The 15,019-nt window shown below is 44.9% G+C and overlaps 1 protein-coding gene across 14 annotated transcripts in view; it reads right to left on the bottom strand.

Moving 5' to 3' along the window:
- Positions 1–432: 432 nt before the first annotated feature.
- The window catches only part of MEGF11 (multiple EGF like domains 11), a 341,793-nt gene continuing 327,206 nt past the window's right edge, over positions 433–15,019 (bottom strand). For 6 of the 14 annotated variants that reach the window (XM_059372309.1, XM_059372305.1, XM_059372307.1 and 3 more), the window contains exons 22-26: positions 13,992–14,058; positions 13,282–13,383; positions 10,734–10,790; positions 3,856–4,062; positions 433–3,222 (exon numbers count right to left, since the gene is read on the bottom strand). In XM_059372309.1, the coding sequence (XP_059228292.1) occupies positions 3,062–3,222; positions 3,856–4,062; positions 10,734–10,790; positions 13,282–13,383; positions 13,992–14,058 (594 nt within the window). In that variant the 3' untranslated portion in view covers positions 433–3,061. Of the gene's footprint in view, positions 3,223–3,855; positions 4,063–9,623; positions 9,855–10,733; positions 10,791–13,281; positions 13,384–13,991; positions 14,059–15,019 lie in introns of those variants that run through there. The other 8 variants (XM_059372312.1, XM_059372314.1, XM_059372313.1 and 5 more) reach the window with 8 other exon arrangements.

Below are 15,019 nucleotides of genomic sequence, written 5' to 3' on the forward strand. Positions count from 1 at the left end.
CTTCTACTAGTGGAAAGCTATTCATTGTATGTATGCAAATTAGATAGGCCTTACACTTGCTTTTATTCCATTCCATAGAAGTACCTTTGTGCCTCTGGAGCTGAGCACAGGCTATAATAGTTGCCTTTGAGTTTAAATCTTTGTGAAAGCAGAGAAATTCTCTATCTGAGCATTTGATGTGTATGAGATTTTTCAATAATTTTTAGACAAGAATGTGTTGTTCCCATTCATTACTTTAAAGCAAGAGACTCTTGTTATAAATATGGTAGAACTTGTTCACTTTATTGTCAAGCGTCTATTGGGATAATTTTCACTTCTCTGGCTGCCTAAAGTGACTACACAAAATGTAGTTTAGTTCTACCTTTTAAACCTAAGTTGTAGATTATAGACATCTTTTCAATGTGCAACACAACAGTAGGCATTCTTGTTAAATTAGTTTGAGAAATTCCTTTTATTTTGTACAAGGTATGGTCCCTTTGCACAGTGAACAAATATATTACAAATCTGGGTTTTTAAAAAAAGTATTGCCATTTCATAGTATCACTTAGCTATTGTACAATAATAGTGTTTTCTTTATTCATTTGAATTGAATGCACATCACTGAGTGAAAACTGGTTTCTGTAAAATAAACAGATCTTTCCAAGTTGCCAATATAATACACAGTGCACATATTTAGGTTGACCATAACCCATGTGTGATAGTGCTAGACAGAAGTTCCTAACAGTTGCTCTGTAAGATTGAAATGTCTTTTACCAGTAACTCTTAGATATGTGAAGGCAACTGTTGTCACCATAGATGAATCACACCCTCTGCCTTTCCCTTCTCCTCTGTATTGCCTAATTTGAGTTGTATTACATTTCTTTAACGGTCATAGAATGCCAGAGCCAGAGGATTATTAGAGCTCTGTACCTCTCTTTCCTTCCCCCCTCCCCTTAATACATGAGAAAGAAAGGAGCCCAGAGAGGGCAAGTAACACTCAATTCTCTTGACCCTGTGCGTTAGCAGCTCCACCATGCTCCCTCTTGCTGAATCTTGCTCATAAGATAGTCAGCAAACAAGAGGTGACACTTGAAACTTGCATGATGCTGCTTATTTGCAGTGTGCCAGGCAGCAGTACTGTGCATGTGGGGTAGGGGACGAAGGCAAAGCCTGGGATTGAGATGAAGTTTGTCCTGGCTGGTCTGACTTCGCCATGCTTCTTGCTCCTTGCTTTACAAAGATAATTGAGCACTTGCTGCTCTGAAATACTGAGGTAAGTCTCTTATCTCTATTCCTTTCTACATATGTATGAGAAATATTTACTTGGGTCTACAAAGGAATTTTCTAATATTTATATTTCATAAGGCTTTTGTGGAAAGGAAGTTTGCTGTTGCTGATCACTTGCTCCCATGCACGCATGCAGCATTCATGTAAGTATTCTATGTTTTCCCCTAACAGTGAAATTTGCTTAAGCCGTTAGTGAAGTGAGGGAGGGGGATTTACTCATGTATTGATTTTCTTGCCTTTCTGGTCATTGCCCCAGCTAATGGGTTCCATGGCAGACTTCTGGGTTGTATCAAGGGCTTCAGGATTCCCACACTTTGCTGTAGTTGCTCTTCCAGCTTCTCAGTCATTTAGTTCCACTTCTGTTTACCTTTTTGGAAGTATTTTTTTACTGGCTGGCTGTTATCAGAGGACGGAGTGGTATAGGGGTGACCATTAGTTTCCTCGCTTTGCCCTTCTGGTCTTTAATTCTTGTGAGAAGGTTCTCTCTTTTAGGGCTTGGGAGTTGGCTCCAGTTTGACTCAAACTGAGCCCCAGTTTACCTGTTTAGTAGTGGAAGGTATGGACATGTCTAAGTACTGGGATCTGGAGAATTAGCTCATTGTAATACGTTTTTGGCCATCTCAGTAGGTGGTGGTTTTAAGGTAGAAGTACTTCATATCCTTATTTGCTGTTTTCTGTAAAGTTTTACATCAGGTTACAGCAACTGACTACAGTCCATCTGTTCATTTAGTTCCATCAAAAAGCATCATGTACTTTTAAGCAGCTTATTAAACTTGCTATATCCACTTTTATCTAATTTCTTCTACACTTTTAGGTTCTATACTACATCAGGCTCAAGATTTATGAAGAAATGCTTGAAAACAAGTACTCTCCTGAGTCAAGGAATGCCAGCCAAATAAATTTGGGAGGCCAAATAGCTGTTTTTAGGGATACTTCATCCTTACCAGTCTGTGACTGCTTGCTTAAAGGCATCATCTCAAGAGTTCTGTTTCACATGGCATGACTCAGGTGTTGGATGGATTGAAGAGCTATGACCAGGCTAGGCATGACTTGGCAATGTTCTTGAACCTTGAATCAGTAAGATTTGGTAAAGCTGGCCTAGAAATCATTGTAGACTGAAAGAGGCTGCTGTACTTTGGAAACTTCTCCTCCTACTACCATGAAGGGCAGAAGAAGGAAAGTTAGTTTGCATTTTCTAAAGTCTTATTTTAAAAAATTGAAATTGTCAGTATTAGACTATATACCATAATCTTGACTTGCAATTTTACAGATCGGACATAGATGTACAGGTACTTTAGGATTGATAACAGCACGCTTTTTATGTCTGTGTGCTATTTACCTTAGGTAATAAAACAGATGTTGATGGTAACAGCAATCAAAAGCACATACACATTTCAGGAGCTTTAAAGTAATTCTTATCCCTCCCAAGTTCCCCTTTTCCTCCAGGAAGATTCGTGAAACCTATGCTTATATGCTTCCTAATAGGCGACATGTTTCAGAGGATTAAGTATATCAATATCTATATTTAGCTGATGTTGATGAGTAGCTGGGTCTTAAGTGTTTTAAAAGATCATGTAATCCTGGGCATTTGGGGTTAGGTGTGGGTGAGTGATAGGATTTGCCCTTGTGAACAGACCATTTGAACAGTTACCCAGTCCCACTTGGAAGCTCTTCTTTAGTTCCAGATGGAAATAATAACTAACACGCAGGTGGAGTCAGTCTGTATCAAGGGACTGTCTTCTTTCAGAGTCAGAATGTTCAGCAGAGCACATTGCAAGAGAGAGACTTCTCTCTCTCAAGACTGCTTGTCCTGGGAGGGCCCATTGGCAGGGCTTTGTCTGACTGGGAGGAGGTCATAGTGACCAGGAATATGGCTGTTCCTAGGTAGGTCGTATGGATTCTGGATATAGCTGGAGTTAGGACCGCGGCCTTCTTGGACCACACTGATAGTGGGCTCTAAGGAATATAGTGAAAAATGAGTTCAGAGAACAGATTAGCTTTGGTGGCCTGTTGAGGGGAACAGAGTTCTATTTAACTGGATAGGGAGAGAAGCCAGGGATTTATAGATGTGTGGTAAATACTTGAGGGTTAGGATTGAGGCTTGCTCACGAAATGGAAAACTTAAGTGAGTGTACTATCAGAATTCCAAGCCCTGATCAAAACCAAGAGGTTTGGAATATCCTAGAGGTAGGGGTCTTCCCAATAAGCCCAGGGACATAGGTAAAACTGGGAGAAGGTAGAAGAGGGTGATTTAGAAGCTTGCAAATGTCTGTTCTGATTTTCTTTTTAAACTGGAATTTGTATCAGCAATCATCTGAAGTGTGTGTGCCCACTGATTTCCCCACCCCCCAGCATTTCTGCTTTATAGTAATCCTAGTATTTCTTTTTAAAGCAGAGTTGACATGGGAATTTGATGTCTTGCATGAGAGAGAAGGGTGATCCTGGGCAAGACCATTCACCTTGGATTCCTTAAAAGGCAACAAAAGAAGGGTGTGTTTTCAAGACAGGGTGAATGGAGAGGGCTTATTTTTACTTCATATGCTGCACTATTTCCCTGATTTCACTAAGTTACTTATTTGAGACACCTACCAACTTCATATATATTTTTATTAGATGTCGACAAGGATGGCATATCTGTGTACGGAGACCCCCTGTGCATAGGCGACTTCATTTCTACATAGCTGCTTTCTGGAAGCTTGCAGGTGAGGATGGGTGGGTCCTTAATTGTGGCGTATGGGTTTTCACTGCTATTCAAGGAACAAGTGCTAGAACTGCACACGGATTCTTTCATGTAATCTGTAAGGCAAGAGAGATTTCTTAGGACATACAAGGACACAGACTTAATTTCAGTACCAGAAACAGATTGCAGTTGATATGCCTTCAGGATCCTGGATCTGTAAAAGCCTATGATAATCCAAGATTTCCTTCTTTAAATGTGTTGAAGAGTGCTTTTCTAGGTAGGCAGTGTTCTTTTCATAAAGAAACTTTTTTGTTTTTGGAGGGATAGAGACATTTTTATTCATAGTATTCAGGTACAGAACCAGAAGGGGATTAATTCAAGATACTCATAATGTGCTTTCACATCTATTATTTAATTTTTTACAAAATCCTACAAAGATAGTAGATACTTTGCATTTTATAGGATGAAGGCCCAGAGAGATAAAAGTGACTTGGCTAATGTCCTGTAAGCTCATAAGTGGCAGGCCAAGGCTTGACTGCATGCCTTGGACTCCTTGGCCTGTGTTGGTTCTGTGATACCATTCTTCCTCTGAATTCTTTTTGATAAGAAACTTAGATTCAGAAGAAATAGGTGTGTGATTTGGCACAGGTGCCAGCAGTTTGGCAACCTTTAGTAAGCAGCAAACTCCGCAGCATCCCTGCTCCTGAGAAGCTTGTGATCAGAGCTGGGGGAGGCAGAAGTGTAATAGAGGTGTAAAAAGCACCTGGGTGTCAGGCTAGCCTTTGGAAAGTTCCTGTTGTCTAGTAAGCCTTCCATTGCATCTTCTGGGGTCACTTGTTCCAGTACTTATGAATGCTAATGGAAACCAATTTTAGCAGTATCTTCTTCTGATACTAGAACTCCTGTTTCCTCTCTTGCTGCCTCTCAGGTACATTTTCCCCAACATTTCAGGCTGTGTTTGGGTACAAAAGGATGCAGACTAGTTTCCAAATATGAGGCTAACCGTAGCTCACTGGAGGAAGGAAGTGATGGGGAGTCCCAGAAGGGAAGGGGAGCCCCTCCTTCAACCTCTATGCCATTTTCCCCTTTTGGGAAGATCACTGCCTTTTGTAGCTCACAAGACTTGCCTGGAAAAAGCACTAGATTCTTTGTAATCTGGCCAACTCTGGCCCTCATTGTTCTGTGACGATCTGCCAGCCAAGGGGTTTAGAAATAAGCATGGAATTGTAGGGGCTCGACAGTAATGAGTGGTCTTCAGAGGTCTAAATTTTGCTAAGTGGTAGCAGATGGTGAAATTTCTATATTTCTCAGCTCTGAATTTCTGTTAAGTGGTAGCAGATGGTGAAATTCTTGGACAGTCTTCCACTAGAACCATCACATGCTCTGCCTTCAGCTTATGAGATTGATGAAAATGTAAAAAATAATAATAATAATAATAAAGGGATCATTGTAACTCAAGGGGTGACTAGGTCCTGGGACATCAGAACATTCCATGTAGCTGACAGTTGAGTTGTGTGTCACCACTAGCAGTGTTCTCGCCTACAACATGTGACTGGTTGGGAGGGGATTTACTTTACTGAGTATGGGGTTATGGATGTTTCAGCAGGTAACATTTCCTCAGTCTTGTACAAAAGTACATTTTCCCATTAGTTCAGTCAGGTATTCCTAATACCTGCAATGTAGCTAAAGCCATAATTAATTCTCTCCTTCCCTTTTACTCCTTATGAGGAAACCATGGCTTATCGTGGAAGTGACCTCCCCAGGTCACACTGCTTGTCAGTAGCAGAGTGAGCTCCACAACCAGGCTCAGCATTTTCCTTCTCATCCTGGCCCACGGGTAGATGTTGACCTTGGTCGCATCTCAGATTGTGGCCTCTTTCTAGCATAGAGCCCTAGAGAGGAGTAGGAGAAAACATTCTTGCTGGACAGTGAGCAGGCCCAGGTGCTGGTGAGGCTCGTATGAGGAAACTGGGTTATGGGTGGTCCTAGGCCACAGTTTGCCCAGAGCCACATGAAGTTGCTTCTAGTGAGTACTTTGTTTCTTAGTACAGGGGCTGGGGATATATCCAGGAAGCCTAGCATGGGTCCCACTTTGGGTTCTCTGAACTTGGTAGCCAAAGAGTAAGGCAGTATGACCCAGAGCTGCTGGTTTGGAAGCTGAGGACTAGAACTGCTTATAGAAGGGCTATCTTCTCCTGAGTGAAAAGTCTTCTTTATACCTTCCTCTCCTCCCCACCCTGGCACATCCTTTTACTTTGATTGGTGGCTACCTTAGTTGCATGTTTTCTGAAAGCTGAGGAATAGTGACAGAAAATGTGGCCCTTATTCTAGTATATTGACTCCAGTTAGGTCATTTGAAACTTGTTACATCTATGAAGAGGGCTGGGCAGAAAGGGCTATGATTACTACTTTAGTCATGAGGATGCTGAAGCTCATAAAGTGTACCTAATGTTAGTAAGTAGTTAAGTTAGGGCTCAACCCATCTTCTCCTATATCCAATCATAGTGTTTTCCCCTTACATATTACTACCCCGTCCTCCCGTTCTAGATTTCTAAATGCAAATTACACCTATAACAGCCTCCCCTTACCCTCAGCAAGGAATACCTTCTATCAGTGGGGCCAAGCCCTGCTGACAAAGGCCAGGCTCTAAGCTTTTTGTGGATAATCCCATGATTGATTGAGTTAGGGCAGTGGGGAGTCTTGAAGCTATGGCTCAAAGAGCAGATCCTCCGTCAGCTAGTCGTGCCCCTCTTCTTATTTCCACCAGAAAAGGCTGCCTTCAAGTTTGGGGGTATATAGCAGTCTCCCCATCCCCACCAATCCGCAGGGATACTTTCCAAGATCCTTAGTGGATTCCTGAAACCACAGATAGTACTGAATCCTCTATATATTGTTTTTTCCTATGCGTACATACCTATGCTAAAGTTTAATTTGTAAGTTAAGCACAGTTAGATTAAACACAGTACTAATAGAACAATTATAATGTGATAGGTTATATGAATGGGGTCTCCCAAAATACTTTATTGTACTGTATACTCACCCTTCTTGTGATGTGAGATGGTAAGGTGAGGTGAACGGCCTAGGTAGGCATTGTGACGGGCCACTATTGACCTTGATCATGTGACTATGGGCTAACTGAAACTGAGGAAAGAGAAACTACAGATAAGGGGGACAACTGCAAATAGTCTGCTGTGCAATAGGGGATGCCCTAAGTGAATAAAAGAGAAGTTGGGTTTGGGGGAGGGGATTTGTTTCTCCTGAAGCTGTACCTTCCATAAAGGGACCAGAGGGAAAGAAAGGATGGAGAATTCTGTGTTGTGATTTGAGGTGGTCAGAAGAGGGTGTTGGATTATGGAATGATCTGGATTCTATTTGTGGGAACTGGAGGGAGGAAAGGGCAGGGCTAGGTGGAAAACTTAGACTTTAGAAAGCTATTCGCCTCTTCAGCTGAGTCATCTACCTGCCTGCCCTCAGGGAGGGTGGGGTAGGGGAAGAGCAACCAGCCCCTCTGAGATACTTCCTCGTCTTTTTATAGCCCCGCCCCCCCAACCAGTCCCTGCCCTTGGGGCATTTTGCAAGGACTGGGGAAGCATCCACCAAAGCTACTTAAGCTTTGGGGAGTCACTCCTCCAAGGCCTGTAATTAGCATCAGGACTGAAGGTTTAGCTTTGTAATGCCTTGCTGTTTGTTCTCACCTTATTCCCACCTCTCCCAAATCACACACAGTCTTCTTACCCTCAGATGCTGACGGGGCTTTGGAATGAGCCTAAAAACATTCATTTTATAAAGGAAGCAGCAAATCCAGAGAGGGGAAATGATTTTCCAAGGCCACCTAGTGAGTGGGACTGGAACTTTCAGGTTCACCCAAACATCTAGGTAAAGTCAGTATTTCACACTTGGGGAAAACCCCGGCACTGAACATGTTTCTTCTCAGCCTATGACTATTATTAGAAAGCCACAATGCCTTTTCTCTTCCTGGGCCCTAGGTTAGCATTCTTCACTTCATTGAGAGACAAGGATATGGTGAGAAGAAAAGGGAGATTTCAGAGTCAGAAGGAGAACTACACTGGCTAAAAATAGTTTTCAGGATGTCACTGGACTCCTCACTATCTGGGAACCCAAAGTTATTGCAAGGAGACCCGTGGAGGCTGGATTAACAAGGAGCATACAGGTGGCTTCCCTGTGGCAGCACCAGTGGGATTCAGGATTTCAGGATCATAAAGGTGAAGGAGAGTGCCAGGGAGGATTTCTTCTGTAGCACTTTAAAATGCCTGACAGGGAATTAAACATTAAGGCAGTTTGTTACAGTATCATTGTGTTGAGGGGGGAAGGGGAGATGGACAGATGTTTAGAGGTAAAATGGGGTTAGCGCAGCAAGTAGTGCATGGTGGTGTTCAACTTTGGGATGACAGCGGAGGGCTGAAGAAAAGTAACAAGGGCAAGAAGGAGCACTGGCTGAATTAGGACATGGAGGGGGCCGTAGAAATGGTGCTAGTACAACAAACCTCATCGTTCTAATGGAGGTAGAAAAATCAAATCCAGGAAATAACAGTGTGACCCAGTCAGTGCCACACACAGTAAGAACTAGGACTCGAATCCAAAACTTCCAGGCCAGGGTCTTGCCCGTTGAGTTTAGAGAGCACTCAGACTCTTCACTCTTAATGGGTCTCATTTGGTTTAGCCCAATAGTTTTAGGAAGTAATTTCGTTCCTGGTCCAGACTAGTTTATTAAATGTTTATCAGCCAGTTAGTGGGATTTATTCCATGTCTTTGATAAGTATTTCTGTAAAGTTCCAAACTGTGACATTTCATTTTCCTCTTCTTGAATTCTCTTGTTCTGGTGTGTTGGTTCCCAGCCTCTGTTGGCATATGTACCTAGGCAGCCTGCTTATCTCTCTAATTTAAGGAGTGATTATAGTCAGTGGTGAAACAAAATCTGGCCTTCCCTGCACTTACGGGCTCAGATACATGATCCCACAAAACAGGAATGAATGACGCTGAGGCAGAGACACTGCCCTCCTTAGCTTTGTTACACATTTACGGTTTCGAGTCTGAAAGCAGTCACCCTAATCGCAATGCACGGAACAACGAAGTGCATAGGAGAGTTATGTGCTCATTTATTGAACTGTCTGGGCCTGTCTGAGCTTACTCATGCTTGAGTCATGCATATTTTTGGAGCTGGAAAGTCTCTTAAGAGATCTTTCTGCACAGTCCCCACACCTCTTTGAGAAAGAAGCTGAGAGGTCTTGGGTCACAGTGATAAAACAGTAAAGCTTTCTCTTCTTAGCTTCACCTCACCACTGTATTATTCACTATGGTAATGGTGCTTACCTCCATTTGGATGGTTTGAGTCAATACACAGAAAATGGCCAGAATTGATGTTCCCAAGAGAGTAGTGAACTTTGGCTGTCCAGAAGCCAAGAGGTGACTGACCTCCTGTTCTCAGATTGTTCTCTTGGGCTACACATCCTGACATGTTCATGGAGACCCTTCCTGCTCTCTTGCTCAGAACGACCCCTAGCTCGCTCCACTGCTGATAACCATTCCACTGATGGCTACAGATGACTGGCTCTCCTTGGTGAGGAAATGGTTGTGGCTCAGGTATAACTAAGGCTAAGTCTGAAAAACCAGAACAGTAATCCAGGAAATCTGGGTCAGTCTAGGCAAGTGGTTCCCAAGTATTAGTTGGATGACATATGCTGCCTAAGAATGCCCTGAAGTACTAATAACAAATGGAGACAACAGGACTCTAGATTACTCCTTCAGAGTCTTGGCAATAGGGGGTGTGGACCTCTGTATGTTTAAGAAGCTTTCCAGGTGGTCTTGGTGCACGGCTAGATCTGTGATAGCCACTGGGATCTTTGCTGTTGATCGTCTCTTTCAGCGTGGCTGAGACTCCTAAATAGACCTCAGAGACAAAAGGACAGCCCTATTACATTAGTACAACCCTTTAGAAGAGGCAAAAAACACTTCCCATCTGATTTTTATTAGATACTCATAATAATCTTATTAGACATTAGGATAGTCATTAGACTACAGGATAGGCATAATTACCCTGACCTTGCAGATGAGGAAACTGGGCCTTGGAGTGCTCCCAGTCTAGGGTCACAGTTAATACTTAATAAAGTAGTAAGTGACATAGTTCCAAAGCCACCTATTTCACACATTCTGTTATTGAAACGTAGAGCCTAAGCCGAGGGCAGGACCTGACCTTCATCCTTGGTTTCACTTACAGACTTCCTAGAAGGATGATCCAACTTACAGTTCCCATGTGCTTGGGATTAGTCCCGACCTCCCCGCTCTCAGGGGCAGAGATCTCGAGGGTGCAGTGCCATACAGTATTAACGCTAGGTATTATTTTCATTCCTTGTGCTCCAGAAAGCCAGCAGGTGCAGGGTGGCAGTCCTCGCCAGCACAACGACAGGAGGCCTCTGGGGCAGGTAGATTGACTTTATTTCAGAATTTATAATCAATTTAACTCATACTAATTGGCTGGTTAATGACATTCTACATTTCCGAAGACATTTAGCTGGCATCTATAAAAAACCCAGAAGCGCTTGCTAAGCAGGTGCAACTTAAATCGAAATATAAATTCATTATTATTATGATTGCTCCTCCTGAGCAGAGCTACCCAGCAGCCCCAGGTCCTGTGGTCTTTTTACTTTGGGGGGGAGTGAGGTAAGGGATGTGCGCAGTGTCTCTCTGGTAGAATTCCTGGTCATTTCACATCTGTACTGTTTATCTTGCTAAGCCCTTTCTAATGGGGCGTCAGGATTGGATACTCTACCTTTGAAGCCTTTGTCCATAATGTATGTGTTCTGACGTCTATTCATTCCACAAGCACCTGCATTAAAATAGTATAAAGAGAGAAATGGGGTGAGTGATACTTACTTAGACCGCATATGTTTTTGCTTTATTTTTTCTTGCCTTTTTTTTCTCCCTCCCCTACCCATTAAATTAGTTTTTTAGTGCTAGAGGATTATTCTGGGTTTAATCTACTCTAAATCATTTGGACCATGCAGGAATTCTTACAGGGTTCAGAAGCATTAGTGGTGAGCTACAGCGCCCCCTGGCATGTGCCGCCTGCTTCCTCTTTAACCTTACTCTGAGGGGTGTGTCTCCCTCTTCCACCAGGTGGTCACAGGCAGTTCTCATGCCATCTGCAGTCACTATAGGTGAAGTTCCAAGTTCCAGAAGTACAGGGACAAGGAATGAATCAGGGCCAGTTCTAGCTTAGGGAAGGGGTGCATGACATTCCAAATCCCAGTTCTTTTGGATCTTAGAATGGCGTTGAAGACTGTTTCTTACCTCTCAGCTCTGGTCCTGCCTCCTCTCCTGGATCTGAAGCTTGACTGAAGGGAACCAGAGAGGGAAGGGGACTGGTGGCTGAGATTCTTGATTAGTCATCTTTCCAGGATATAATCACTCCCCTCCATGGTCCGCTGTCTTAGTTACCCATTTTGGGGAGTGGACCATTTATATATAATTGAGAGTTGTCTTTGAAAAGCATTACTAGTGTTCTTAATCCGGAAGGATTTTTCTCCCTTTTGGCTGTCAGTTTATCCAGCTCCTACAATGCATGGTCCTAAAGCTGTAGCCAGAGGCAGGACATTAAACTTCAGGGACCAAGCTCAGGTTCTTTGTTGCTGGTGATACCAGAAAAGAAGCTGTCTGGCATTTTTAGGTTGAGAACTGCGATGACTCTTGCTCAAAGTCCATTTTTTTTTTTTCAGCTTTTAACTGAGGACATACTATCAGGCAAGGTATGCATCAAGTAATTACTGAAGTACAATATGACTCCACTCGGCTCTCCCTGTTTTGGACACTGAAGGCCAACCCAATGTTGTTTAGATACATCCCCATACCATTACCTCCTCCACTGAGTTCCTAAATTCAGTTTGTAGGAATCTGTTTTAATCTGCCTGCCTTCCCCACATTACTGACTGGTAAGGCAGAACCAGTCCAAGTTTTCTTCTGGTTTGCTATTCTCCTAAAAGGCCTATAGGTACCTGTGCCCTTCAGAAATAAGATTAGCAGTGTGTATCTCTGGCATCAGTTGGCATCCCTTTATACTAGACAAGGGCTTCCTTCACCCTCCCTGAGGCTGTTAACTTGTCCAGGAAACTGAGGCCCAAAGAGGGGCAGTGACTTGTCTGACACTACATGAACTAGAAACTGGATCTCCCTAAGTATTCTCTTCCATTAGCCACCAGCCTGCCTTAGTGTAAGCCACAAAATGATAGCATGGGGTGGCTCTGGCTACACTGTAGAGTGTACATCTCTGAAGCGGGGAGAAATCTGGGCTGAGCCCAGACCATGCGCCCCTGGGGAAAGACATACAGCATGGTGGTAGTATGCGTGTGTGGCAGGGGTGGGAGGAAGGTGTGTGTGTGTGGGGGGGTGGTAAATGGTTGTATTTGGTGAGGTTATTGAAAGGTCTAGACGCGGCCAGGGGACCCACAGCCAAGAACACAGACTCCTAGGTGCAGACTCAGAGTCTTTGCAGCCCACAGCTGCTCAGCAGGCAGATAAATTCAGAACCTTCATGCTTCTTAGTGCTATTGCACCCAGGGTTGGCAGAGCTGCATTTCCTTGAGCTCTAGAAACCAGCCAGAGCCCGAGGGTTCTCCAGTATACTAAGGTCCTGCCTGAGAGGCCACTTGTTAGGGAGGCTGTATTCTCTGTTAATTTCTTATGCTTAGTTCCTATGGTACCTATTTCTATAACTCCACATCCTCCCACAGCAGGACTGACTTTGCAAGTCTGCTTTTTTCATCTTCCCTAAGCCACTAGCTTGAGCTTAATACAGAGCAGAGAGGATGACGGTGGGCACATCTTAACCCCAGCCTCTCCAGATCCCTGCTTGACAACCCTACCGTATGATCTGGGAGAGCTTGACCTGAGCCACTGGTGGGTCTAGGGTCTCTCTCTCTGGAGGACACCAGGCTTGTCATCCACACTCATAGGGCTCAGAGAACCCCAAAGGTGTTCCCATCCTCAAGTCATTTCTCAGTGGTTTAGGGTTGTATTCTGTGGCCTGTAGGGAGTACAATTATGTTGTGTCCCTTTCACGTAATACCCGTCAGTTTGTCCACACCCACTGACCATGACAGGAGCAGAAGGGGTGATGGGGATGAATCCAGGCAAGCTTCCTTTAGATACGGGATTGGGTTTATAGACTAACCATGTTGGGAAGGAGGAGGGCCCAAAAGGGAGAGTTCTGGGACCATGCAGGTGAGTCAAGGGGCAGGAAGAGGTAGGGCAGGTGCTGGGTCTGAGCTGTTAGGAAAGCCTAGGGAGCCCAGTGGGTAGAGGGTAGGGCTGGGGGGTCTAACCTGGTGAGTGTGGCTCAGCGGGGCGGCTGAGGTGTCTAAGTTCAATGTAGAAGTCCTCGGGCGGGTACCTGGCCTCCAGGGCACTGATCTGGAAATGGGAGTCTAGTGAGAGGAATGACAGGGAGGAGCCATTATTCCCAGGGCCCTGGTATGGCAGGGTGGGGAGTATGGAGGGGGTCAGGGTTGGGCAGGCTGGAAGGAGTCAGGGCCCCGATGTATAATATCTAGAGGGATAAGGCCAGGGCATCTATTAGAGTTGAGGCCATCTACCTTTCCTCTCTCGCTACCCCTGCCCACCCCCCCAACCACTGGAATTGATGCCCACTAGGGCAGTGGGCAGAGGAAGGAAGCCCTTGGAAAGGAGTACCTTGGCAGGGCCTGGATCAGGCAAGGGTCCCTTTCCCAAACGGTGAATAAATCTCTTGCCCACATCTGGAAGCCCCATTTCCAGGCCCTAGCTGCCTCCTTTGTGGTCCACAGATCATAGCCACTCTCCCCTACTAGAAATGAAGGACATCCTGGGCTTCATTTGCTTATGAGAACTGAAAACAAGGGCTTGAGTTTCCTCACACCCCTTCTCCCTGGAATCCATGCTCAGGATTCATCTACTAACCTCCTCTTTTAGAGCTAGGACAGAGACCTTTTCAATGTGGAAAAAGGAGAACAGGTGGGACATGATGGCAGGGGATTAGATTCAAGCCACTACTGACCTAACACGTTCACAAAGCTGTAGGGGGTCCAGCCTGTTGTGTCTCTGTCAAGGGACTTGTTACTGAGCTGTTTGGAGAGTAGGAGAGCAAGTTAATCCCTTTGCTCCCGAGGTGCCCCTGCCCAGTCTTCACTTTGTCCAGCCTTGCGTACCCACCCCGTGATGATCCTGACCCAGCTACACCTCAGATAATTGAGGGGAAGGAAGAGCTAGGTGCACCAGGGCATGACTGAGATCAGTGGCAGTGGAATCTACCCCCTTCTAAGCTGTCTGGCTGAAGTTATAGGGTTCCCAGCCCTTGGGACAAAGTAGGGCAGGGCTGTCCAAGAGCCAAGAAGTGGCCTGAGCCTAGCTGGCTGGCCCTGACAGGGAAGTAGGTCAGCTAGGTGGGACTGAGCTATAGGAGAACTGGCTGTGGCAGTGTCTCAGATGCAACTTGAGGCCATCGCCAGTACAAAGGGAGGTGCTAAGGCTGTCTGCCACAACGTGGTCACCCTTGCTACCTGACCTGGCCTGTGGGGGAGAGGCTCCCTTCTGTGAGCAAGGGAAAGGCTTGTCCTTCGCATTATTTGTTTCTGACTTGCTGCAGCCTTGATAATACGGGTCTAGTGAATAAGCAAGAGCCTCATACTAGGAAAATCCAGATTCCCTTCCCTCAGCTTCCAGCTCCTCAGACAAGCCTAAAGCTGAAGCTGGGAATGAGAGTCCAAGCTGAGGAGTAACACAGGAAGAGGGACCAAAGCTGTGGGGCTGAGGGCTACAGACTTTGCACAGGGGCCTCGGGACATACTGTTTACAGCCCTTCCCTTTCATACGAAAACTGAGGCTGAGAACAAGTGGCAGAAAGTGGCCTTGGCCTTCTGGTTTGACTGTGGTTGCCCCTGTGTTATGTTAGGGGGTTCAAGCTGGACTGCCACCAGACTTGTGGACTGGTGGACATTTTCTGTGGGGCCACAGGATAAAAGGATTCCCAGAGCTCTAGGGCAGAGGCTTGGAACATGAAAACTGCTTCTGTCCATCTTTCCTGTA

The sequence above is a fragment of the Mustela nigripes genome, chromosome 13 (assembly GCF_022355385.1).
Source record: "Mustela nigripes isolate SB6536 chromosome 13, MUSNIG.SB6536, whole genome shotgun sequence".
Classification (NCBI taxonomy): Eukaryota; Metazoa; Chordata; class Mammalia; order Carnivora; family Mustelidae; genus Mustela; species Mustela nigripes.